Genomic DNA, 26982 nt, shown 5'->3' on the forward strand with positions numbered 1-26982 from the left:
GACTCTGACTAGCGCTTGCGGTTATACCCGGTCCTTCCTGCTTACCTGGTGGCATCACATTCCTAACGAAGAGGGAAGAGTTGGTTGGACTGGCCGCAAATAACTACTAGACATGACGCAGCAGGAGCCGGACAGCAGTGAATCTCAGACAGGACTGTGCTCAGCTGTCATGATATTGGTTTACTATCAGTCTGAAAATCCCGTGGAGGTGTAAGAGGGCCTCAGGGAGGCGACGGTGGGTGTGACTGTGATGAGATGAGGGCCCGGTAGCCATATTTGGTTTTGGCAAAGCTTGAAACGGTAGCATGCACTTTCAAGTTAATTTTTTTTTTAGATAACCGCATATTCAGTGCATCCATGGCAAGTGCCGCCCCCCAAAAACTGTCGTCCTAGGCACCAGCCTTGTTGGCCTATGCCTTAACACTTTTATGTCCCTTAAATGTCCCTCAGACCTATGCAATTTTTATGTATATGAACAAAGATCCGATTTATTCATGTTGAGAAGAAGTTTGTCTTCTTACCTGAACAGAATCCTGCCGGATTTACATAATAGCCATTTGGACACTCCAGAACACATTTCCCTCTGTGAAATACTCTGCCCTTGGCACAAGTCAGACATCTACCATTATCAGCAGCACAGGACTGGCAGGAATGATCACAGGCTAAAAGAAAACATGTTGTAAAAATTAAATGCAAAATATTTGAACAAATAACTTGCACATATCACATTTTGTTGATCACATAGTAACAGTGCACACTTATATTGTGAGGCGGTTCACCCTAAAAAGCTCAATGCTGCTGAAATTCTGTCTGCATCTGGCAATGGCAAACAAAAGACAGATGGCAACTCAGTGAGGTATAGCTCAGTCACTATAAAATAATAATTATTTTTTACCTTTTTACTTTCTCTGTGGTAAAAGAGATACAAATACACCTCTAATAATTGTTTTATTTAGTATCGACCAACTTTCCTTCATCGCACAGCTAGCCGGTCAAATTCACAATACAGTAAAAGACAACAATTAATAACAACATTGTAATAAATAACATTGCACATGAGCCATATTGTGTAACAGACAGCAGTAAACAAATAGAAAAAAACAAAGGTGAATTGAACCTATATCTACAGAGTGATGTGTGTTAAAGGGACAATACATTTAAAAAAAAATCATGCATAAAAAAGCAATATTTAAATGTTAAAATATTTTTACAACTAATAGTGTGTGCTTTCACATCATTTACTTACTTATGAGTGCACTTTGGCTAATAATGGCAAATCTCATAGGTTGACAGGGATATATATATATATATATATATATATATATATATATATATATATATATATATATATATATATATATATATATATATTTATATATATTTATAAAATGTATTATTATTTTTCCTCCTACACAGAAAGATCCACTTTAAAAAAAGAAAAAAGTAATATACAATATTACAAATTACCTTCTAATTTATACAACAAAGAAAAGGGTATTTCAATAATCCTTTTTAAAGGGACATTAAAGCCAATTTAAAATGATTCAGAAACAACATACAACTTAAAAAAAAACTATCAAACTGTGCAGTCTTTTTATATGCATGTGCCCATAGTTCACAGCATATATACGTACATAAATCTGTGATTGGCTGATCAATCGAAGACATTTGACATTTGTAGGGAAAAAAAATCTACTACTCCTTTGAAATTCAAATGAACTGTTATTGCATTCTATTTTTATTATGTATTTGTTTATTATGCAGTTCTACTGCATTTAAGGGTCCTTTGAGTTTCTATCAGTTTACAAGTACTAGGGGGTCGATCCGATATAAATCGTCGCCCGCAAAAGCCGGCGACGCCAATATTTAAGCTGATTTGGTATCCTATATACGGCGTAACCTAGAAGTTACGCGCGTATATTTCTGCCGTCGCCCGTAGTTTTTTGGGCCATAGGCAGGTATACCAAACCAGCGCAGTTTGGTATCCAATATGCAGCGTAAGGACTTACGTGGCGAAAATGGAGAAAACTTACTCCATTTTCACCTCGCCACAAAAAGCAGCCGTAAGAAGCCTTACGCTGACTATTGGAGCCCCGTAACTCCCTAAACTAACTAGAAAATAAACCTAACACCTAACGCATGCGCAATGTCTATCTCCCTGTCAACCGCGATCTGCTAAATAAAACCTAACACCTAACGCATGCGCAATGTCTATCTACCTGTCAACCGCGATCCCCCCCCCCCCCCGAAATCCCTAATAAAGTTATTAACCCCTAATCTAATCCCCCTATACCGTCGCCAGCTATATTAATATTATTAACCCCTAATGTAAGCCCCTTACACCGCCGCCATCTCTATTAAAATGATTAACCCCTAATTTAATCTACCTACCCCGCCGCCAGCTATATTATCTATATTAACCCTAAGTATATTATAGTTAATATAGGTATTACATTATATATATTAACTATATTAACCCTAATTATATTAGGGTTAATATAGTTAATATAGTTACTATAGTATTTATATTAACTATATTAACTCTATCTAACCCTAACTAAATTTATATTAAATTAATCTAATTCATTTATAAACTAAAATATTCCTATTTAAATCTAAATACTTACCTATAAAATAAACCCTAAGATAGCTACAATATAATTAATAATTACATTGTAGCTATGTTAGGGTTAATATTTATTTTACAGGTAAATTGTTAATTATTTTAACTAGGTATAATAGATATTAAATAGTTATTAACTATTTAATATCTACCTAGTTAAAATAATTACCCAATTACCTGTAAAATAAATCCTAACCTAAGTTATAAATACACCTACACTATCAATAAATTTAATAAACTACAAACATCTATCTAAAAATACAATTAAATTAACAAAACTAAATTACAAAAAAAAAAACACTAAATTACAAAAAATAAAAAAAGATTACAAGATTTTTAAGCTAATTACACCTATTCTAAGCCCCCTAATAAAATAATAAACCCCCAAAATAAAAAAAATTCCCTGCCCTATTCTAAATTAAACAAATTTCAAAGCTCTTTACCTTACCAGCCCTTAAAAGGGCCTTTTGTGGGGCATTCCGATCAGCCAATAGAATGCGAGCTCAATCTGATTGGCTGTTCGGATCAGCCAATCGGATTGAACTTGAATCTGATTGGCTGATTCAATCAGCCAATCAGATTTTTCTAACTTAATTCCGATTGGCTGATAGAATCCTATCAGCCAATCGGAATTCGGCGGACGCCATTTTGGATGACGTCATTTAAAGGTACCTCATTCGTAGTACAGCAGTCGGCCGGGATGGATGCTCCGCGGCGGCGGAGCGAAGAAAGAAGATTGAAGATGCCACCGGAAGAATGAAGACTTTGCTGCCGCTTGGAGGAAGACGTCGCCGGAGGAAGAATTCTTCTTTGCCGCTTGGAGGAAGACATCGCCGGAGGAAGAATTCTTCTTTGCCGCTTGGAGGAAGACATCGCCCGGATCGGATCAGGAGTTCGGCCCGGTGTGGTGAAGACAAGGTAGGGAGATCTTCAGGGGGGTAGTGTTAGGCTTTTTTAAGGGGGGTTTGGGTGGTTTTAGAATAGGGGTATGTGGGTGGTGGGTTGTAATGGGGGGGGGGGATTGTATTTGTTGTATGCAAAAGAGCTGAATTCTTTGGGGCATGCCCCACAAAAGGCCCTTTTAAGGGCTGGTAAGGTAAAGAGCTTTGAAATTTGTTTAATTTAGAATAGGGCAGGGAATTTTTTTTATTTTGGGGGTTTATTATTTTATTAGGGAGCTTAGAATAGGTGTAATTAGCTTAAAAATCTTGTAATCTTTTTTTTATTTTTTGTAATTTAGTGTTTGTTTTTTTTTGTAATTTAGTTTAGTTAATTTAATTGTATTTTTAGATAGATGTTTGTAGTTTATTAAATTTATTGATAGTGTAGGTGTATTTATAACTTAGGTTAGGATTTATTTTACAGGTAATTGGGTAATTATTTTAACTAGGTAGATATTAAATAGTTAATAACTATTTAATATCTATTATACCTAGTTAAAATAATTAACAATTTACCTGTAAAATAAATATTAACCCTAACATAGCTACAATGTAATTATTAATTATATTGTAGCTATCTTAGGGTTTATTTTATAGGTAAGTATTTAGATTTAAATAGGAATATTTTAGTTTATAAATGAATTAGATTAATTTAATATAAATTTAGTTAGGGGTGTTAGGGTTAGATAGAGTTAATATAAATACTATAGTAACTATATTAACCCTAATATAATTAGGGTTAATATAGTTAATATATATAATGTAATAACTATATTAACTATAATATACTTAGGGTTAATATAGATAATATAGCTGGCGGCGGGGTAGGTAGATTAAATTAGGGGTTAATCATTTTAATAGAGATGGCGGCGGTGTAAGGGGCTTACATTAGGGGTTAATAATTTTAATATAGATGGCGGCGGTGTTAGGGGCTCACTTTAGGGGGTTATAGATATAATATAGCTGGCGGCGGGGTACGGGAGCGGCGGTTTAGGGGTTAATAACTTTATTAGGTTGCGGCGGGGTACGGGAGCGGCGGTTTAGGGGTTAATAGCTTTTTTATTGTTAGGCTAGTGAGGGGGGATAGCGGATAGAGGGTTAGACGTGTCGGGCTATGTTAGGGAGGCGTGTTAGACAGTGCGGGTGTTTTAGACTTTAGTCAGGTTTTATAGGTGCCGGCAGATTCTAACGTGGCGCAAGTCACTGGCGACGCCAGAAATTTGTACTTGCGCAGATTTCTGGACATCGCTGGTTTGTCAGACTTACGGCACGTTAGCATCTGACGGCGACTTATATGGGATAGCTCGAGTTGCGAGCTGAAACTGCGGGCGACGCCGGTTCCCTCGCTTGCGCCGCAAACTGCGATCTATATCGGATTGCGCCCTAGTAGTGCACATTTCCTTTTTTTCAGAAGTGTACAAACAAAATATGTTACATAGAATGTCTGTAGACTACCACCTCTAGGTGTCACTAACGAGCAACCATGCAAGATTGTAGATTACGGGTGGCAATTTTTTTTAAATGGTCATGAAACCCCAAAATTTTTTTTCAGAATTTAGGTAGAACATACAATTAACTTTCCAGTTTACTTCAAATATCAAATTTGCTTAATTCTCTTGGTATCATTTGTTAAAGGAGCAGTAATGCACTACTGGTTTCTAACTGAACACATGGGTGGGACAATGACAATCGGTATATATATATATATATGCATATATATATATATATGCATCCACCAATCAGCAGCTAGAACCTAGGTTCTTTGCTGCTCCTGAGCCATCCTAGATAAACATTTCAGCAAAGGATAACAAGAGAAGTAAGCAAATTAAAAAGCAGAATTAAATTGGAAAGTTTTTTAAAATTGTATACTCTTTCTAAATAATGAAAGAAAAAAAATTGGGTTTCATATCCCTTTAAGCGCGAGTGTCCAAATTGATCCACGCTAAACATTTTTTTCTTTTTTTAATTAAAGAAATATTACAGTTATTTTTTGGTTTTTAATCCAACGAGTAAAGCTTTATTGCATAAATTTAGCATTGATTCAGAGAAAAAAATAATCAATTAAGCAGTATGGTGGTAGCCCAGAGACAGAGTGCCAGCAAACTTGTCATGAGTGCCACAGGTTCGTCCTATTATAGATCATAGGAATCTCAGAAAGGGTCCTACAAAATTCAGTAATATTTATTAAATACCTGGAGAAGAACTGGTTCGTTTGTAATATACAACCACCCATTTGTCTCTTGACAATGGCCACTTTCTGGTGTCAGTAAATGTCTGTAGCTATGTCTATAATAGTGCCACTTAGCTTCCCTATCATTTGCCGCCTGCGAGTAATTCCACGGCCAGTTCTTATTGTCGGCAATTCCTATAAAGCAGTAAATGAAGTACTTTCAGAAGACATTATTGTTCTGGCAACACGGTTCATTCACTGGGCTGATGGAGTAAAACACACCATCAAGCACTCAGCCAGCGTTCTCTGTCTCCTTTGCTGCAGACAAGTGGATGTGTCAGTTTTCAGGATCTTTTCGGTTTTATTTTATGCTGCTTACTGAGCCAAATAATGGTCATAAAAGAGAAAAAAAGCCACCCGCTGCTAATCACTCACAGCTGGTAAGTGTGTGTCTCACGCCTGGGCTTTACTTTGTTTTCCGGCTAAAAGAGTAGGAAATATGCAATCCAAATTGACTTGTTTGCAACTACTATTGTTATTAACTTGATCACGTTTTACTACTGCACATGATAGTAATTCACCCAGTACATACATGTCTTTGTAAAAGAACATTAAACTACATTCCCCATAAAGGGCTAGATTACAAGTGAATCGCTAATTTAAGGTGCGTCTGTAAAGAAGCAAATTTGCCCGTTTACAGTCGCACGCTAAATAACCAGCCATTACAAGTGTCTGGTTAATTGAAAAAAAATCCCCCCATTGCCCCTCAATAAAAAGTGGAAAGTTCCCTTCATAAAATATAAAATAGTAGCAACTTTATTTTTTTATAAAAAAACTGCACAAAACAGTTACAGGGGGTTAAAATGAGGGGATGTGGGGTGTTAAAAAAAAAACGGCACTCAAAAAGGTTGTTTTTTCTTAGTAAGTGAATGTTCATTTATTAGAGGTGGAAAACTCTTGACAAACAGGAAGAAACTTCAGAGTATTGGTGTCTTTACATTGTGAAACAGGACTGAAATGATGAATTGACCAGCAGATATGCTGTTATTTTAAACTGTTGACATTTTTAAAAAAATAATGATATAATGAAGCCTTAAAGGGACATGAAACCCCAAATTTTTCTTTCATGATTTCGGTAGAACATACACTTTTAAACAACTTTCTAATTTACTTCTATTATCTAATTTCCTTCATTCTCTTGGTATCATTTGTTAAAGGAGTAGCAATGCACTACTGGTTTCTAACTGAACACATGGGTGAGCCAATGACAATAGGTAAATATATGCAGCCACCAATCAGCAGCCAGAACCTAGGTTCGTTGCTGCTCCAGAGCTTGCCAAGATAAACCTTTCAGCAAAGGATAACAAGAGTAGGAAGAAAATTAAATAATAGAAGTAAATTGGAAAGTTGTTTAAAATTGTATGCTCTAAATCATGAAAGAACATTTTTTTTAGGTTTCATGTCCCTTTAACTCTGATTTTATAATCGATTTACATACTATAATATTTAATATGAAATATCTGAATAACTTAACACTTCATTATCTAGGTATTTAAAAAAGCAACAACTTACTTAAAAGGACATGAAACCCCCAAAAAATATTTTGTGATTCAGACAGAGAATACAATTTTAAACAACTTTCTAATTTACTTCTATTGTCTAATTTGTTTCAATTTCTTGGTATGCTTTGTTGAAGGAGCAGCACATGCACTAATGGTTTCTAACTGAACACATGTGATGAGCCAACGACAATCAGTATATATACACAGCCACCAATCAGCAGCTAGATCCAAGGTTCTCTGCTGCTCCTAAACTTGCATAGATAAACCTTTCAGCAAAGGATAACAAGAGAAGGAAGCAAATTAAATAAAAGAAGTAAATTGGAAAGTTGTTTAAAACTGTATTCTCTATCTGAATCATGATAGAAAATGTTGGGTTTCATGTCCCTTTAAACCACTGAAAAAAGGAACAGAATACCAAATGTTGCTGTAAGGAAATTCTCATAACCATGAGTAATAGAGTACTGCTACAGCTGCTGCTAAATATTCATGACTAATAAAATACCTCACATAGTATATTTCACAGTAACAGTGACACTCATTTCATGAACACTGTTTTCAAGGATCAATAATAAAGATATCCTCCTGTGCAGTTTAACCCCTTAACGACCAACGACGTATGGGGTACGTCCTGCAAAAAAATGCAGTTAATGACCAAGGACGTACCCCGTACGTCGTTGGTCTTTGAAAGCAGTGGAAGCGATCCTGATCACTTCCAACTGCTTTCATGTTATAGCAGTGATGCCTCGATATTGAGGCATCCTGCTATAACATTTTTTAGCCGTCCGATGCAGAGAGAGCCACCCTGTGGCCCTCTCTGCATCGGCCATCAATGGCCATGTTCGTTGGTGGGTGGGAGCTGATCTAGGGAGGCGGGTGGGCGGCCATTGGTGGGAAGGGGGGCGGGATCGAGTGCGCGCGCGTGCGCGGGTGCGCGCGCGTGCACGGGAGCGGGTGCGCGCGCGTGCACGGGAGCGGGTGCGCGCGCGCGGGGGGTGGGAAACCTACACTATGGAACAACAGGGGTACTTGGTGGGAGAGAGGGTGGCATCATAAAACATTTAAACGATCTGGGAGGGTGGGAGGTTGGGGGTTGAGGGGGGGCAGCTACATAATTGAGGGGGGGCAGCTAAATAATAAAATAAAAAAAAATTGATAAAAAAACATTTGAGTTCAAACTGGGTACTGGCAGACAGCTGCCAGTACCCAATATGGCGCATAATAAGGCAGAGAGGGGGGTTAGAGAGCTGTTTGGGGGGGATCAGGGAGGTTGGGGGCTAAGGGGGGATCCTACAGAGCAGAATTATTATTGTTTTTTTTTTTTTAAATCCCCAAAAAACTCTTATTTTAGTACTGGCAGACTTACTGCCAGTACTTAAGATGGCGGGGACAATTGTGGGGTGGGGGAGGGAAGAGAGCTGTTTGGGAGGGATCAGGGGGTGTGATGTGTCATGTGGGAGGTTGATACCTACACTAAAGCTAAAATTAACCCTACAAGCTCCCTACAAGCTCCCTAATTAACCCCTTCAATGCTGGGCATTATACACGTGTGGTGCGCAACGGCATTTAGCTGCCTTCTAATTACCAAAAAGCAAAGCCAAAGCCATATATGTCTGCTATTTCTGAACAAAGGGGATCCCAGAGAAGCTTTTACAACAATGTATGCCATAATTGCACAAGCTGTTTGTAAATAATTTCAGTGAGAAACCTAAAATTGTGAAAAATGTAACGCTTTTTTTTATTTGTTCGCATTTGGCGGTGAAATGGTGGCATGAAATATACCAAAATGGACCTAGATCAATACTTTGGGTTGTCTACTACATTATACTAAAGCTAAAATTAACCCTACAAGCTCCCTACAAGCTCCCTAATTAACCCCTTCAATGCTGGGCATAATACACGTGTGGTGCGCAGTGGCATTTAGCGGCCTTCTAAATACCAAAAAGCAATGCCAAAGCCATAAATGTCTGCTATTTCTGAACAAAGGGGATCCCAGAGAAGCATTTACAACCATTTATGCCATAATTGCACAAGTTGTTTGTAAATAATTTCAGTGAGAAACCTAAAGTTTGTGAAACAATTTGTGAAAAAGTGAACAATTTTTTTTATTTGATCGCATTTGGTAGTGAAATGGTTGCATGAAATATACTAAAATGGGCCTAGATCAATACTTTGGGATGTCTTCTAAAAAAAAATATATACATGTCAAGGGATATTCAGGTATTCCTGACAGATATCAGTGTCCCAATGTAACTAGCGCTAATTTTGAAAAAAAAGTGGTTTGGAAATAGCAAAGTGCTACTTGTATTTATTTCCCTATAACTTGCAAAAAAAACAAAGAACACGTAAACATTGGGTATTTCTAAACTCAGGACAAAATTTAGAAACTATTTAGCATGGGTGTTTTTTGGTGGTTCTAGATGTGTAACAGATTTTGGGGTTCAAAGTTAGAAAAAGTGTGTTTTTTTCCATTTTTTCCTCATATTTTATAAATTTTTTTATAGTAAATTATAAGATATGATGAAAATAATGGTATCTTTAGAAAGTCCATTTAATGGCGAGAAAAACGGTATATAATATGTGTGGGTACAGTAAATGAGTAAGCGGAAAATTACAGCTAAACACAAACACTGCAGAAATGTAAAAATAGCCTTGGTCCCAAATGGACAGAAAATGGAAAAGTGCTGTGGTCCTTAAGGGGTTAAAGGGATAGTAAACCCCATTTATTTTCTTTCATGATTCAGATAGAGCATGCAATTTTAAGCAACTTTCTAATTTACTCCTATAATCAATTTTTCTATGTTCTCTTGGTATCTTTATTTGAAAAAGCAGGAATAGAAGCTTTGGAGCCGGCCCATTTAAGGTTCAGAACCTGGATTGCACTTGCTGATTGGATGGCTAAATGTAGACACCAATGAGCAAGCCCTATCCAGGGTACTGAACCAAAATTAGAAAGTTGCTTAAATTACATGCTCTATATAAATCATAAAAAGAAAAAAATGTGGGTTTACTATGCCTTTAAGTAAGCTTGTGTATTGACATTAGACAATTGACATTAGGGATTTAAAGTGAAGGTCAATTTCGATGAATTAGTGCCCGGTTTTTAATAATCCTATTAAAAACAAGAGGAATTTAATTCATCAAAATTGACATTTTACTCGTTTTCTTCAAAAACTTACTTTTTAATCCTGACAGCCGCTCCAGCGATTCCCCCGGCCGTCGGAAGCCTCTTCATACGTCAGAAATGATGAATCCGGCTTCCTCCAATCACGGCTCTCCCCCCCCCCCCGGGGGAATCATGGCTTGGGGCAATGCTGTGATTGATGGAAGCCGGATTCGTCATTTTGGACCCGCGAAGAGTGCTTGCGACGGGCGGAGAAAGCGCTGCAGTGGCTGCCAGGATTAAAAGGTAAGTTTTTGAAGAAAACCAGTGAAATGTCAATTTTGATGAATTAAAGTGCCCTTGTTTTTAATAGGATTATTAAAAACCGTGCACTAATTCATCGAAATTGACCTTCACTTTAAAGGGATAAGAAACACTTAAAAATGCTAGACATGACGACACATTCTAAGCTAAAATTTTCCTGAGGATAATATACAGATATATTTTCTTTAAAAATTGTAATAGTTTTTTTTTTTTTTTATATTGAAGAGATAACTATAAAGTTTAAAATGTCCATAAAGATAGGGGCGCCACCATGTTGCAACTTATTGTATTTCTTCTGCTGAGGACAGTTAGGGACAGATATAAATGAGTTTACTCAAACAATGGCCACGTTGACTGAAGCACGGTTTGGTTTGTATAGTCTAGAAAGGTGTTTCTCAACTGCAGTCCTCAAGTACCCCCAACAGGCCAGGTTTTAGTTATAGCTGAACCAGTGCACAGGTGAAATAATCAGCTATGGGTGAGAGCAGGTTAGTTACCATGGTTACCGATCAGCTGATTATTTCACCTGTGCTCTAGTTCAGCTATAATGAAAACCGGGACTATTGGAGGTACTTGAGGACCGCGGTTGAGAAACACTGGTCTAGAACAAGCTATTCTAATTCTTGCAGGAGACACTGAAATCAAGTTTTTATTTATACAGCAGAAAATATTTGCTGCATTACAAATGATTTTGAATTCAAAATAAATGTTCCAAATGCATTTAAAACTGCAATGTTGAGAAATATACATTGTTTTCCAGGCCTAAGACACACCCCTTGAAAAGCCTCTTGAATGTTATTAATCTTACTCTCTTTGCTGTGACCAATAAGGGACAGATAAAAACAAGCTCCTGCTCATATCAGCCAATCAGCAGCTCATAGAAGTGTCATCCCACAGAATGTACTCCAGCCTCTATGGGGGAGTGGAAATACTTTATCTTTCCGAGTTGAAAGTAAACACGCTCACATGAGGGCAATTGAATTTAACGAGCATCAGGTTAGCGCAACTTCAGCTATGATTAACTGTTATGCTCAAATAAAACGTTGCACAAAACACATCAAATATACAGTACATTGAACAGTACAGTTACACTCATAATAACACTATCTAATAAATATTATTTAAAAAATATTGCATAAAAAAGTTATAAGGGCTCATAAGATATGAGGTCTCAGGTGTTTCATAGGCCTAGTTTTACATTTTTTTATTGTAAATTATAATGACTTGGAGTTATCTGGAAAACTCAGAGACTACCACATGTTTATAAAAATTCTATCAGCTAATCGGAATCTAAGGGACGCCATCTTGGATGACATCACTTAAAGGAACCGTCATTCAGTAAGAAGCCGTCGTTTGAAGAGGATTCTCTGCGCCGGATGTATTGAAGATGGAGCCGCTCCGTGTCGGATGGCTGAAGATAGAAGATGCCGTCTGGATGAAGACTTCTGCACGTCTGGAGGACCACTTCGCCCGGCTTGGATGACGACTTCTCCCGGCTTCGTTGAGGACTGCGGCCTGGTTGGATGAAGACTTCTGCCGCTTCCTTGAGGATGGATGTCCAGTCTTCAGAACAGTAAGTCAATCTTCAGGGGGTTAGTGTTAGTTTTTTTTTTAAGGGTGTATTGGGTCGGTTTTATTTTTTAGATTAGTGTTTGGGCCGCAAAAGAGCTAACTGCCCTTTTAAGGGCAATGCGCATCCAAATGCCCTTTTCAGGGCAATGGGGAGCTTAGGTTTTTTTAGTTAGTATTTTATTTGGGGGGTTGGTTGTGTGGGTGGTGGGTTTTACTGTTGGGGGGGTTGTTTGTATTTTTTTTTACAGGTAAAAGAGCTGATTACTTTGGGGCAATGCCCCGCAAAAGGCCCTTTTAAGGGCTATTGGTAGTTTAGTTTAGGCTAGGGTAGAAGGGGAAATGTCTATGGTGAACATTTTGATCACTCACGTTTAGCTATATTTTAATTTTTGTTTTTAAAATTAATTTGTTTTATATTGCATTCTGGGACAGTAGGTCCAATATATATTTGTTGCTGACTTTCATTGTTGGAGAATATACAAGAGTTTGCTTGTTATTTTCAATGTTTCCATATTTAATTTTCCATCGGATAGATTACGAGTTGTGCGTTAGGGTAAAAAAGCAGCTTTAAGAGGTCCTAAAGCTGCTTTTTTATGCCGGCTGCCATTATGAGTCTTGAAGGTTTAGGGTCACCTCACACTTTTTTGGCCTTACCGCAAATCGACTTACTTAAACTTCGTAAAGTCTATTTTCAATGGGACTTCCATAGCGCCGGTATTACGAGTCTGTCCTGGGAGGCCAAAAAGTGAGCGGTACACCCTACCCCATCAAGAGTTCTAACGCATTTAAAAGTCAGTAGTTAAGAGTTTTATGGTACAACGCCGTAACATAAAACTCATAACTAAAGTGTTACAAAGTGCACTAACACCCATATTAACCCCTAAACCGAGGCCCTCCCACATCGAAAACACTATAATACATTTTTTAACCCCTAATCTGCCGCTCCAGACATCGCCGCAACTATAATAAACATATTAACCCCTAAACCGCCGCACTCCCGCCTTGCAAACATTAGTTAAATATTATTAACCCCTAATCTGCCGTCCCTAACATCGCCGCCACCTACCTACATTTATTAACCCCTAATCTGCCGCCCCCAACGTCTCCGCCACTATACTAAATGTATTAACCCCTAAACCTAAGTCTAACCCTAACCCTAACACTCCCTAACTTAAATATATACATTGTAGCTAGCTTAGGGTTTATTTTTATTTTACAGGCAAGTTTGTATTTATTTTAACTAGGTAGAATAGTTATTAAATAGTTATTAACTATTTAATAACTACCTAGCTAAAATAAATACAAAAGTACTTGTAAAATAAAACCTAACCTAAGTTACAATAACACCTAACCCTACAATTAAATAAATTAACTAAATTAAAAACATTTAAATAAATTAAATTAGCTAAAGTACAAAAAAAATACAGATTTACTGTATTAACTTTAAATTACAGAAAATAATAAACAAATTACAGATATTTAAATTAATTACACCTAATCTAACAGCCCTATCAAAATAAAAAAAGCCCTATCAAAATAAAAAAAGCCCCCCCAAAATAAAAAAAAACCCTAGCCTAAACTACCAATAGACCTTAAAAGGGCCTTTTGCGGGGCATTGCCCCAAAGTAATCAGCTCTTTAACCTGTAAAAAAAAATACAAACAACCCCCCAACAGTAAAACCCACCACCCACACAACCAACCCCCCAAATAAAATACTATCTAAAAAAAACTAAGCTCCCCATTGCCCTGAAAAGGGCATTTGGATGGTCATTGCCCTTAAAAGGGCAGTTAGCTCTTTTACGGCCCAAACACTAATCTAAAAAATAAAACCCACCAATACACCCTTAAAAAAACCTAACACTAACCCCCTGAAGATCGACTTACAGTTCTGAAGACCATCCAAGCCGGGCGAAGTGGTCCTCCAGACGGGCAGAAGTCTTTATCCAGACGGCATCTTCTATCTTCATCCATCCGACGCGGAGCGGCTCCATCTTCAAGACATCCGGCGCGGAGCCTCCTCTTCAAACGACACCTTCTTATCGAATGACGGTTCCTTTAAGTGACGTCATCCAAGATGGCGTCCCTTAGATTCCGATTGGCTGATAGAATTCTATCAGCCAATCAAAATTAAGGTTGAAAGATTCCTATTGGCTGTTGCAATCAGCCAATAGGATTGAACTTCAATCCTATTGGCTGATCCAATAAGCCAATAGGATTGAGCTCGCATTCTATTGACTGTTCCAATCAGCCAATAGAATGCAAGTTCAATCCTTTTGGCTGATTGCATCAGCCAATAGGATTTTTTCTACCTTAATTCCGATTGGCTGATAGAATTCTATCAGCTAATCAGAATCTAAGGGACGAAATCTTGGATGACGTCACTTAAAGGAACCGTCATTCAGTAAGAAGCCGCCGTTTGAAGAGGATTCTCTGCGCCGGATGTCTTGAAGATGGAGCCGCTCTGCGTCGGATGGATGAAGATAGAAGATGCCGTCTGGATGAAGACTTCTGCCCGTCTGGAGGACCACTTCGCCCGGTTGGATGAAGACTTCTGCCGCTTCCTTGAGGATGGATGTCCGGTCTTCAGAACTGTAAGTCGATCTTCAGGGGGTTAGTGTTAGTTTTTTTTTTAAGGGTGTATTGGGTGGGTTTTATTTTTTAGATTAGTGTTTGGGCCACAAAAGAGCTAACTGCCCTTTTAAGGGCAATGCCCATCCAAATGCCCTTTTCAGGGTTTTTTTAGTTGGTATTTTATTTGGGGGGTTGGTTGTGTGGGTGGTGGGTTTTACTGTTGGGGGGTTGTTTGTATTTTTTTTTTACAGGTAAAAGAGCTGATTAATTTGGGGCAATGCCATGCAAAAGGCCCTTTTAAGGGCTATTGGTAGTTTAGGCTAGGTTTTTTTTTTGGGGGGGGGGGCTTTTTTATTTTGATAGGGCTATTAGATTAGGTGTAATTAGCTTAAATATCTGTAATTTGTTTATTATTTTTTGTAATTTAGTGTTTGTTTTTTTTGTACTTTAGCTAATTTAACTTAATTGTATTTAGCTATTTTAATAGGTAATTGTATTTAATTTAGTTAATTTATTAAATTGTAGTGTAGTGTTAGGTGTTATTGTAACTTAGGTTAGGTTTTATTTTACAGGTACTTTTGTATTTATTTTAGCTACGTAGTTATTAAATTATTTTTTTTTTTGAGGTACTAGAAATAGGCATACAAGCAGTATATAAATACAAAGAAAATTGCAATACAATAAATTGTAATATTAATAGTCAAATTAAAACACAGTGCCTATATAAAAGCTAACCTCCCATACCAAGCTGAAAAGGTCACTCTTGGACCTTAAATAAGGAGACAAATCTGGAAGTAAGGGAAGGTATAATAAAATGGAGAGACCACTTTTGGATCTTGTTATGTGGACCTCAAGTTTTATTCTTTTATTGTTGCATATGTAGATGTAACCGTAAAATAAAAAAAACTCTAGGGGGGGGGGGGGGACTCCTGTACTACTTGATGTTAACAGAGCAGGAGTAATATGGATGGAGGAAGGATTGGTGCTCGCTGGCTTATTAGCATGTTATGTAAGCAGTATATAGCTCTATAGAGCACAGGATATGGGGTATAAGGATAGGGAAGCTATAAAAGTTAGGACACACAATAAGAAAAAGCTGTAAGGCTCCATAAAAACTAGAACAGAATTATTAACTCTAATACGGAGGGTAGATGGTATCTGTTAAGATTGCAAAACATGGATCAGTATAAATTCAGTTAAATCAAATAGGGCTGAGATCAGCAGAGGTCCACTGCCCCGGCCGTAGGCAGCAGATCCCCCGCTTTACAAATTGTCAATTAACCAACCCATTAATACTTGTAAGGGGAGAGATGGTAGAACATAAGGACTACAAAAGAGCCACACAATCATAGTAAAGGAATACACTTACATAGGTTGTACATACAGTAACCCGGGAGGAACTTGTGTTTAAAGCCTTAGCTAGTAATGTTGCATATAACATTTCCAGCTCATAAGGATGATAGAATAGCATAGTATAACCCATGAACACAGCATCAGGGAAAAGATGATTGCAGTATGCTCTGTATCCCCCACATAAACCTCTTTATACCCATATATAAGATAAAGAACAGGGCAGTTATTGTGAGAAGCTAGACTCCCTTTCAGTAGTATAAACATAGGGCAACAATGAAAACAATCCAATGCAATGGGAAAAAAGTACTATTAAGATGATCCTATTACACCTGGGTGGAACCATACACTGTTAAACACATTAGCATATGGGAGTAAAGTGTGCTGTCATAACTTTAAACATATAACTTATTTAAATTTTAAAACACACATCTGCATGACATCAGGGTAGACAAACATGAACACCCAACTATTAACCTATAGTGTAAAATGTTAATTAAACACGAGTCTAGTATAAACTTAGTCCCCAGACATATGGTATAGAACCCATGAAGCTACAAGGTCTCTGGTACACTGAGAGCTGTGAATAGTCCCCTGCTCATTACCGTTAGTCCTGCATATATGCTGATATCTAGCCCACACCAGTTCTCCAGGCAATGTTATGAGATGCAGAGTGCACCTGGTCGCAGTAAATGTATGGGTAGACTGGCCTACTTAACTGTATATGTCCCCTTGCAAGGAGCGCCTGTGTGCTTGAGTCTCTCCGGCGGCTGTATGTAAGGCGGTACACAACCGCATCCGTTTTAAGTGCCACACCTGGCATTGAGCTCTTCCCCTTCAGTGCTCGACTAACAATCCCTCTGTACCGAGTCTTCATAGGGGCCAAGCGCAAGGCGGTATGAGGTTTGAGCGGCATGGAGTGCTTCTCCGTACCAAATCTCTCCTGGTTCTCCGTCTCAGTTAATGTTTGACCTCTCTCCCTGTAGCACCCAGGTGTTGGTGATTTTTCATCCTGTGGTTTCATCGAGAGGTTACACTTATCAGTCGACTCCTGTGTAGGCATCGCCACATTAGCTGTAGCCATGCTGCGCTGTTGTTCATGTTCGCCGCCATTTGCCAAAGCTGCAGCTATGTCCCTCATGAGCCGTGCAAAATGAACATTTAGGATAGAGGTAATCCGATCTAGTGTAAGAGCTTCCGTGTACTCCATTTTGCATGTGTAAAAAGAGAGTCCCCACTGAACACACAATGTAGTGTAGAAAAAGATTGCACTCCAGTAGGGAATGCCTTACCTGGATAACCGGGGGGGGTGCTGAGATCCCAAAAGAGGCCGCTGCCAGAGGTTTCAGCGGTCCAGATCAGTGCTCCAAAGTCATGAAGACAGCAAATTTGGTATCGTTCAAAGCAGTAGATCATAGTGCATGCAAATATAGTGTTGTTTTCAGTAGATGCTGTAATTATCTGTGTAGGATCGGCGGATTACACAAATCATCTCCTGGAGCCCCTGATAACACGTCCTGTCATGGACGCCGCCTAGACACGCCCCCAGTTAATAACTATTTAATAACTATTCTACCTAGTTAAAATAAATACAAACTTGCCTGTAAAATAAAAATAAATCCTAAACTAGCTACAATGTAACTATTAGTTATATTGTAGCTATCTTAGGGTTTATTTTATAAGTAAGTATTTAGTTTTAAATAGGAATAATTTAGTTAATTATAGCAATTTTATTTAGATGTATTTAAATTATATTTAAGTTAGGGGGTGTTAGGGTTAGACTTAGGTTTAGGGGTTAATACATTTAGTATAGTGGCGGCGACGTTGGGGCGGCAGATTAGGGGTTAATAAGTGTAGGTAGGTTGCGGTGACATTGGGGGCAGCAGATTAGGGGTTAATAAATATAATGTAGGGGCGGCGATGTTGGGGGCAGCAGATTAGGGGTTCATAACTATAATGTAGGTGGCGGTGGTGTCTGGAGCAGCAGATTAGGGGTTAAAAAATATAATGCAGGTGTCGCCGATGTCGGGGCGGCAGATTAGGGGTTAATAAGTGTAAGATTAGGGGTGTTTATACTCGGGGTTCATGTTAGGGTGTTAGGTGTAGACATAAATTTTCTTTCCCCATAGGAATCAATGGGGCTGCGTTACTGAGTTTTACGCTGCTTTTTTGCAGGTGTTAGACTTTTTCTCAGCTGGCTCTCCCCATTAATTCCTATGGGGAAATCATGCAAGAGCACGTACGACCAGCTCACCGCTGACTTAAGCAGCGCTGGTATTGAAGTGCGGTAAGGAGCAAAATTTTGCTCAATGCTCACTTCTTGTCTATTATCGCCGGGTTTGTAAAAACTCGTAATACCAGCGCTGCAGGTGAGTGAACGGTGAGACAAAACTGCTCATTAGCACCGCACAGCTCAAAACGAAAAACTCGTAATCTAGCCGCATATTAGGAAAAAGCAATTTAAGTAAGGAACGAGCAATAAATAAAATAAAATAAGTCGATTTAAAGATCCATATACTATACTGTTTTAGTTGTGAAATGTGAGGTTTCTTTATTATATATTAGCAACAAAGAGAGGAATAATTGTTTTGCCACATTTGTCCAGTCTATATTAATACTGCTTGTTTGCCCACTCAGCATTTGAATGTTACATTTAACTATTTGGATTTTTTTAATAAGTAAAATAATGAAAGGTAACACTTGTTCTATAAAGATACTAAATTATATAATTAAATGTCCATGAATATTTGTGTACCTAATAAAACAGTTAAAAATGAAGAAACGGTCTTTAGAAAGACAGAGATAAAGCAAAAGGTTTTCTGGCTGTCTTTAGATATTAGAGAATATAATTCAAGGGTAGGCAGTTTTTGTTCATTTTAATTTGTAATTTCTTATTTGCTTTATTCCTGTTTTTATTTTCATTTGTTAATAAACATTACATTTGATATTTCTAGTAGAATCAACTCTCCACGCCAGATATTACAAGCCTCCCAGGTATTCTCCATTATCTTATTTAAAGATTACTGTGTCTTGCAACTGTAGTGTTTTCCTTTTCTCTGTGTAAATTAATGCCAACTATAGATCTATATCAGTAATTTTTTGCTGTTCCAACACATTACTTTAGTTCAAAAAAAGCATTGCAACATACTGTGATACAAGATTTATTTATTCTTGGGAGGCACCGTCTCACACAGAGATAAATCAGTTTATTTTACCAAGTTCAAATAAGGTAATACAGACTCCTTGCTATTGCAGTATTACCTGTGCAGGTCCCATTCTGTACATAGAATCCGTTGTCACAGCTGGCAGTGCATTGCCCTCCTTGATTCACCTGAGACACGTTCTTGCACATCAAGCAGTCAGATTCCGAAGGCCCCTGGCATACTGAACACGACTCATGGCATTCTACATAGAGGAAAGTAAGGAGCCGTTAAACAGAATTATAGGCATCTATTAACACATAATTATAACAGATAAGAAGTTGCCAATAATTAAACAGTATTTGGCATGGTGCAATCTTAATTATCAAGTACATTACTTGTCCACTGCAAATTCTTGCAATTTATATATATATATATATATATATATATATATATATATATATATATATATATATATATATATATATATATATACAGTATCTCACAAAAGTGAGTACACCCCTCACATTTTTGTAAATATTTAATTATATCTTTTCATGTGACAACACTGAAGAATTGACACTTTGCTACAATGTTAAGTAGTGAGTGTACAGCCTGTATAACAGTTTAAATTTGCTGTCCCCTCAAAATAATTCAACACACAGCTATTAATGTCTAAACCATTGGCAACAAAAGTGAGTACACCCCTAAGTGGAAATGTCCAAATTGATCCCAATTAGCCATTTTCCCTCCCCGGTGTCATGTGACTAGTTAGTGTTACAAGGTCTCAGGTGTGAATAGGGAAAGTTCACCCAAACATTTTCTCCCCTTTAAATTATTCCCAATGATCCTTTTAACCTGCTAAAGTGTATTAAATTGGTTACAAGTAGCTCCTTTACTCCTATTTCAGCATTTGAAATAGCTGATTTAGCCTGTGGTATTACCACCTATACTGAACAAATTAATACTGGAGTATAGGTTATTGAATAGCCTAAGTATACACAGTCAGCAGAAGAGATTACACTCTCAGTGGGATGCAGGATAGTTAAGTAATAAAATTATAATTTTCCATTGTTCTCTCTATGTATTGACCTTTGGTGTTCCAGCCAAATAAAAGATAAGGAAGCAAGTCTGTTTACACAAACTTAGAACATAATGAGATCTGATATCACCTTTAAGTTCAACTCATTGTAATAGGCTGTGGTTTCAAAGCACAAAATCAGCTACTTCATATACACAAATAAGCATGAAAATGGAATTTCTCAAATATTGTATACTCTGCATTGGTATAACAAGTCATTTAAAATACATTAATGGAAAAACAATTTTACAGTGCACTGTCCCTTTAAATTTGGTGTTATCTCTCTCACACTCTCTCCTACTGGTCACTGGAAGTTCAACATGGCACCTCATGGCAAAGAACTCTCTGAGGATCTAGAAAAAAAATTGTTGCTCTACATAAAGATGGCTTAGGGTATAAGAAGATTGCCAAGACCTTGAAACTGAGCTGCAGCACGGTGCGCAAGACCATACAGCGGTTTCACAGGACAGGTTCCATTTAGAACAGGCCTCACCATTGTCAACCAAAGAAGTTGAGTGCACGTGCTCAGCGTCATATCCAGAGGCTGTCTTTGGGAAATAGACGTATGAGCCAGCATTGCTGCAGAGGTTTAAGGAGTGTGGGGGTCAGCCTGTCAGTGCTCAGATCATACGCCGCACACTGCATCAAATTGGTCTGCATGGATGTCGTCCCAGAAAGAAGACTCTTCTAAATATGATGCACAAGAAGGACCGCAAACAGTTTGCTGAAGACAAGCAGACTAAGGACATGGATTACTAGAACCATGTCCTGTGGTCCGATGAGACCAAGATAAACTTATTTGGTTCAGATGGTGTCAAGCATGTGTCAGCAACCAGGGGAGGAGTACAAAGACAAGTGTGTCTTGCCTACAGTCAAGCATGGTGGTGGGAGTGTCATGGTTTGGGCCAACATGAGTGCTGCCAGCACTGGGGAGCTACAGTTCATTGAGGGAACCATGAATGCCAACATGTACTGTGACATAATGAAGCAGAGCATGATCCACTCCCTTCAGAGACTGGGCCGCAGGGCAGTATTCCAACATAACAACAACAAACAAACCTCCAAGACGACCACTGTCTTGCTAAAGAAGCTGAGGGTAAAGGTGATGGACTGGCCAATCATGTCTCTAGACCTAAACTCTATTGAGCATCTCTGGGGCATCCTCAAAGGTGGGGGAGCGCAAGGTCTCTAACATCCACTAGCTCTGTGATGTCGTCATGGAGGAGTGGAAAAGGACTCCAGTGGCAACCTGTGAAGCTCTGGTGAACTCCATGCCCAAGAGGGTTAAGGCAGTGCTGGAAAATAATGGTGGCCACTCAAAATATTGAAACTTTGGGCCCAATTAAGACATTTACACTTAGGGGTGTACTCACTTTTTTGTCAACAGTTTAGACATTAATGGCTTTGTGTTGAGTTATTTTAAGGGGACAGTAAATTTACACTGGTATACTACAGGCTGTACACTCACTACTTTACATTGTAGCAAAGTGTTATTTCTTCAGTGTTGTCACATGAAAAGATATAATGAAATATTTACAAAAATGTGAGGGGTGTACTCACTTATACATATATATATATATATATATATATATATATATATATATATATATATATATATATATATATATATATATATATATATATACACAGTATTTATATAAAACTAATAAATGTTTGTATGTATACATATATATATGTGAGGGGTGTACTCACTTTTATATATATATATATATATATATATATATATATATATATATATATATATATATATATATATATATATACACACACACAGTATTTATTTATATAAAACTAATAAATGTTTGTATGTATACATATATATATATATATATATATATATATATATATATATATATATATATATATATATATATATATATATATATATATATATATATATATATATATATATATATATATATAAAGTATTATAGAGCTTTATCACTCAATCCTTCTCAGTGCAACTGTCAGGGTGCTCTTCACATAGGTTAGTATAGTAAAGTAAGGAAGGCACTTGCTGTATCCCGAAGTAACATTTAATCAGTGCATGACATTTTGGGGTTTCACCCCCATTCCTCAGACCCACAATGAACAAAATATAAATTACGCATACATATGTTTTAAAAGATTTATAAAATGAAATATCCATTTAAAATAAATGTTTGTTCTTCTATGGGAAAATTCTAGTTTTTACCATTTACATTTCACAGCAATTTATGGTACACAGCACAGCCCTACAAGGCAATGACGCTGGCTGCAAAATTACAGACTCTACAGTGCGTATTTGCAAGAAGAAAGAGGCGGTTCTGCACCTTACTCCTCTATCAGACGATTATCACTGCTGGCATATAGGCTCAAGAACGCAATGGAAAAAAGGATTATTATTACATAAAAATAAATGTAAAGGTGCATTGGTTTTATAAAGCCTTGTAATGAGAGGTAATGATTGCAAAGACAACTATTTAACTTTGTACATTTATGTCCATTTTAGGAAGTTTGAAACTTAAAGGGACATTATACACTCATTTTTTCTTTGCATAAATGTTGTGTAGATGATCTATTTATATAGCCCATAAAGTTTTTTTAAAAAATAAATGTATAGTTTTGCTTATTTTTAAATAACATTGCTCTGATTTTCAGACTCCTAACCAAGCCCCAAAGTTTTATGAGAATACCGTCAGCTACCTTCTCCAGCTTGCTCCTGTTTGTGTAAAGGGTCTTTTCATATGCAAAAGAAGGGGGAGGGGGGTGTCTTATTTCCCACTTGCAGTGGGCTTTCCAGCTACCTTTTCAACAGAGCCAAACTGACAGCTTCTAAGTAAGTTTTTAAACAGTTTTATACTGGATTTTTATATCAGTATCTGTGCATCTTATTCTTTATAGTAGTGTCTATTACATGCAGTTATATGAAAATCAGTGTATACTGTCCCTTTAAACTCTATTTTTGCATTATACTTCACTTTGCAAAAATGTTTATTATCACTGTTCTTATGGTAATTTAACTGTGCACAACATGACCCACTGCACAAAATAGTGATGATTAAGTAACATTATATTTCTGCATTATGTATATATTGCTGTATTAGTGCTTGTTTGGTGGAAGGACATGGTTTTAAGCTTCTACCGTATCAGGGCCACATGAAAAGCTTTTCTCTAAAAGGGACATGAAACCCATTGCCTTTCATGGTTCAGATATAACATATTATTTAAAAAAAACCTTTCAATTGACACCTATTATCTAATTTGTTTTGTTCTTTTTGTATCCTTTGTTGAAAAGCATACATAGGTAGGCTCAGAGAAGCAATGCACTACTGGGAGATAACTGGTGATTCGTGACTGCACATATATGCCTCTTCTCATTGGCTCACTAGCTTCCAGTGCATTGCTTTTCCATCAATTAAAGGGATACTAAACTCAATTTTTTTTCTTTCATGACTGAGATAGAGCAAGTCATTTTAAGCAACTTTCTAATATACTCCTATTGTCATTTTTCTTCATTCTCTTGCTACCTTTATTTGAAAAGCAAGAATGTAAGTTTAGGAGCCGGCCCATTTTTTGGTTCAGCACCTGGGATGCACTTGCTGATTGGTGGCTAAACGTAGCCACCAATCAGCAAAGCGCTATCCAGGGTGTTGAATCAAAAATGGGCCGGCTCCTTAGCTTAGATTACTGCTTTTTCAAATAAAGATAGCAAGAGAACAAAGAACAGTTGATAATAGTAGTAAATTAGAAAGTTGTTTCAAATTGTTTGCTCTATCTAAATTATGAAAGTAAAAATTTGGGTCTATGTCCCTTTAACTTGTTTATATTTCACATTACCCGCATGATCAAGATGTAGAACAGACTTTCTCTTTATTTCCATAAAGCTTTATTAAGTTCATAATCTGCAGTTCTTTACACCAATGATACATAGTAAAAGGAAATTTGTTAAATTTAAACAGATTAACTTGTTACCACCACAGATACACCATTAACAATAAAAATGACTAATCTGTAGTTAAATCTGTTTTAAAGGCAATTATCCAGGTAAAAAAAAAAAAAGAATCTTGTACAACCCAAAGGCAAATTTCTCAATTTAAAAGATAATTGGTTTCTTAGAAACCAACTTGTAGGTTGAGAATACAAATCTTTCTGACTATAAAGACTGTTGCCAAAATTTTATAGCATTAATATGCTATTTAAATCAGTAGCCCCTGGTAAATTATAGCAAGTAAATCAGGGTGATCTCATCAGTGTGTCCTTATATAACTTAGTGTGCTTCTATAAACAGACATGCACAAGCTTGCCGTTAAATCCAGTGAAGGAGTCTTGGGCCTTTACCTTAAAGGGACGTGAAACCAACATTTTTTCTTTCATGATTCAGATAGAGCATGCTAGCTGTACACACTGAGTGGGCCAATGAAAAAACATAATTTATGTAAGAACTTACCTGATAAATTCATTTCTTTCATATTAGCAAGAGTCCATGAGCTAGTGACGTATGGGATATACATTCCTACCAGGAGGGGCAAAGTTTCCCAAACCTCAAAATGCCTATAAATACACCCCTCACCACACCCACAATTCAGTTTAACGAATAGCCAAGAAGTGGGGTGATAAAAAAGTGCGAAAGCATATAAAATAAGGAATTGGAATAATTGTGCTTTATACAAAAATCATAACCACCCCAAAAAAAGGGCGGGCCTCATGGACTCTTGCTAATATGAAAGAAATGAATTTATCAGGTAAGTTCTTACATAAATTATGTTTTCTTTCATGTAATTAGCAAGAGTCCATGAGCTAGTGACGTATGGGATAATGATTACCCAAGATGTGGATCTTTCCACGCAAGAGTCACTAGAGAGGGAGGGATAAAATAAAGACAGCCAATTCCTGCTGAAAATAATCCACACCCAAAATAAAGTTTAATGAAAAACATAAGCAGAAGATTCAAACTGAAACCGCTGCCTGAAGTACTTTTCTACCAAAAACTGCTTCAGAAGAAGAAAATACATCAAAATGGTAGAATTTAGTAAAAGTATGCAAAGAGGACCAAGTTGCTGCTTTGCAAATCTGATCAATCGAAGCTTCATTCCTAAACGCCCAGGAAGTAGAAACTGACCTAGTAGAATGAGCTGTAATCCTTTGAGGCGGAGTCTTACCCGACTCAACATAGGAAAGATGAATTAAAGATTTCAACCAAGATGCCAAAGAAATGGCAGAAGCTTTCTGGCCTTTTCTAGAACCAGAAAAGATAACAAATAAACTAGAAGTCTTTCGGAAAGACTTAGTAGCTTCAACATAATATTTCAAAGCTCTAACAACATCCAAAGAATGCAATGATTTCTCCTTAGAATTCTTAGAATTAGGACATAATGAAGGAACCACAATTTCTCTACTAATGTTGTTAGAAGTCACAACTTTAGGTAAAAATTCAAAAGAAGTTCGCAACACTGCCTTATCCTGATGAAAAATCAGAAAAGGAGACTCACAAGAAAGAGCAGATAATTCAGAAACTCTTCTGGCAGAAGAGATTGCCAAAAGGAACAAAACTTTCCAAGAAAGTAATTTAATGTCCAATGAATGCATAGGTTCAAACGGAGGAGCTTGAAGAGCCCCCAGAACCAAATTCAAACTCCAAGGAGGAGAAATTGACTTAATGACAGGTTTTATACGAACCAAAGCTTGTACAAAACAATGAATATCAGGAAGATTAGCAATCTTTCTGTGAAAAAGAACAGAAAGAGCAGAGATTTGTCCTTTCAAAGAACTTGCGGATAAACCTTTATCTAAACCATCCTGAAGAAACTGTAAAATTCTCGGAATTCTAAAAGAATGCCAAGAAAAATGATGAGAAAGACACCAAGAAATATAAGTCTTCCAGACTCTATAATATATCTCTCTGGATACAGATTTACGAGCCTGTAACATAGTATTAATCACAGAGTCAGAGAAACCTCTTTGACCAAGAATCAAGCGTTCAATCTCCATACCTTTAAATTTAAGGATTTGAGATCCTGATGGAAAAAAGGACCTTGCGACAGAAGGTCTGGTCGTAGCGGAAGAGTCCACGGATGGCAAGAGGCCATCCGGACAAGATCCGCATACCAAAACCTGTGAGGCCATGCCGGAGCTACCAGCAGAACAAACGAGCATTCCTTCAGAATCTTGGAGATTACTCTTGGAAGAAGAACTAGAGGCGGAAAGATATAAGCAGGATGATACTTCCAAGGAAGTGATAATGCATCCACTGCTTCCGCCTGAGGATCCCGGGATCTGGACAGATACCTGGGAAGTTTCTTGTTTAGATGAGACGCCATCAGATCTATTTCTGGAAGCTCCCACATTTGAACAATCTGAAGAAATACCTCTGGGTGAAGAGACCATTCACCCGGATGCAACGTTTGGCGACTGAGATAATCCGCTTCCCAATTGTCTATACCTGGGATATGAACCGCAGAGATTAGACAGGAGCTGGATTCCGCCCAAACCAGAATTCGAGATACTTCTTTCATAGCCAGAGGACTGTGAGTCCCTCCTTGATGAT

At 37.4% G+C, this 26982-nt stretch overlaps 1 protein-coding gene across 1 annotated transcript in view; it reads right to left on the bottom strand.

The window, feature by feature from the left end:
• Positions 1 to 26982, bottom strand: part of FRAS1 (Fraser extracellular matrix complex subunit 1) — an 868578-nt gene that overhangs the window by 453978 nt on the left and 387618 nt on the right. The window contains 2 exon segments of the mRNA XM_053703296.1: positions 522 to 662; positions 19476 to 19619. Of these exon segments, the coding sequence (XP_053559271.1) occupies positions 522 to 662; positions 19476 to 19619 (285 nt within the window).

The sequence above is a fragment of the Bombina bombina genome, chromosome 2 (assembly GCF_027579735.1).
Source record: "Bombina bombina isolate aBomBom1 chromosome 2, aBomBom1.pri, whole genome shotgun sequence".
In the NCBI taxonomy this organism is placed as follows: Eukaryota; Metazoa; Chordata; class Amphibia; order Anura; family Bombinatoridae; genus Bombina; species Bombina bombina.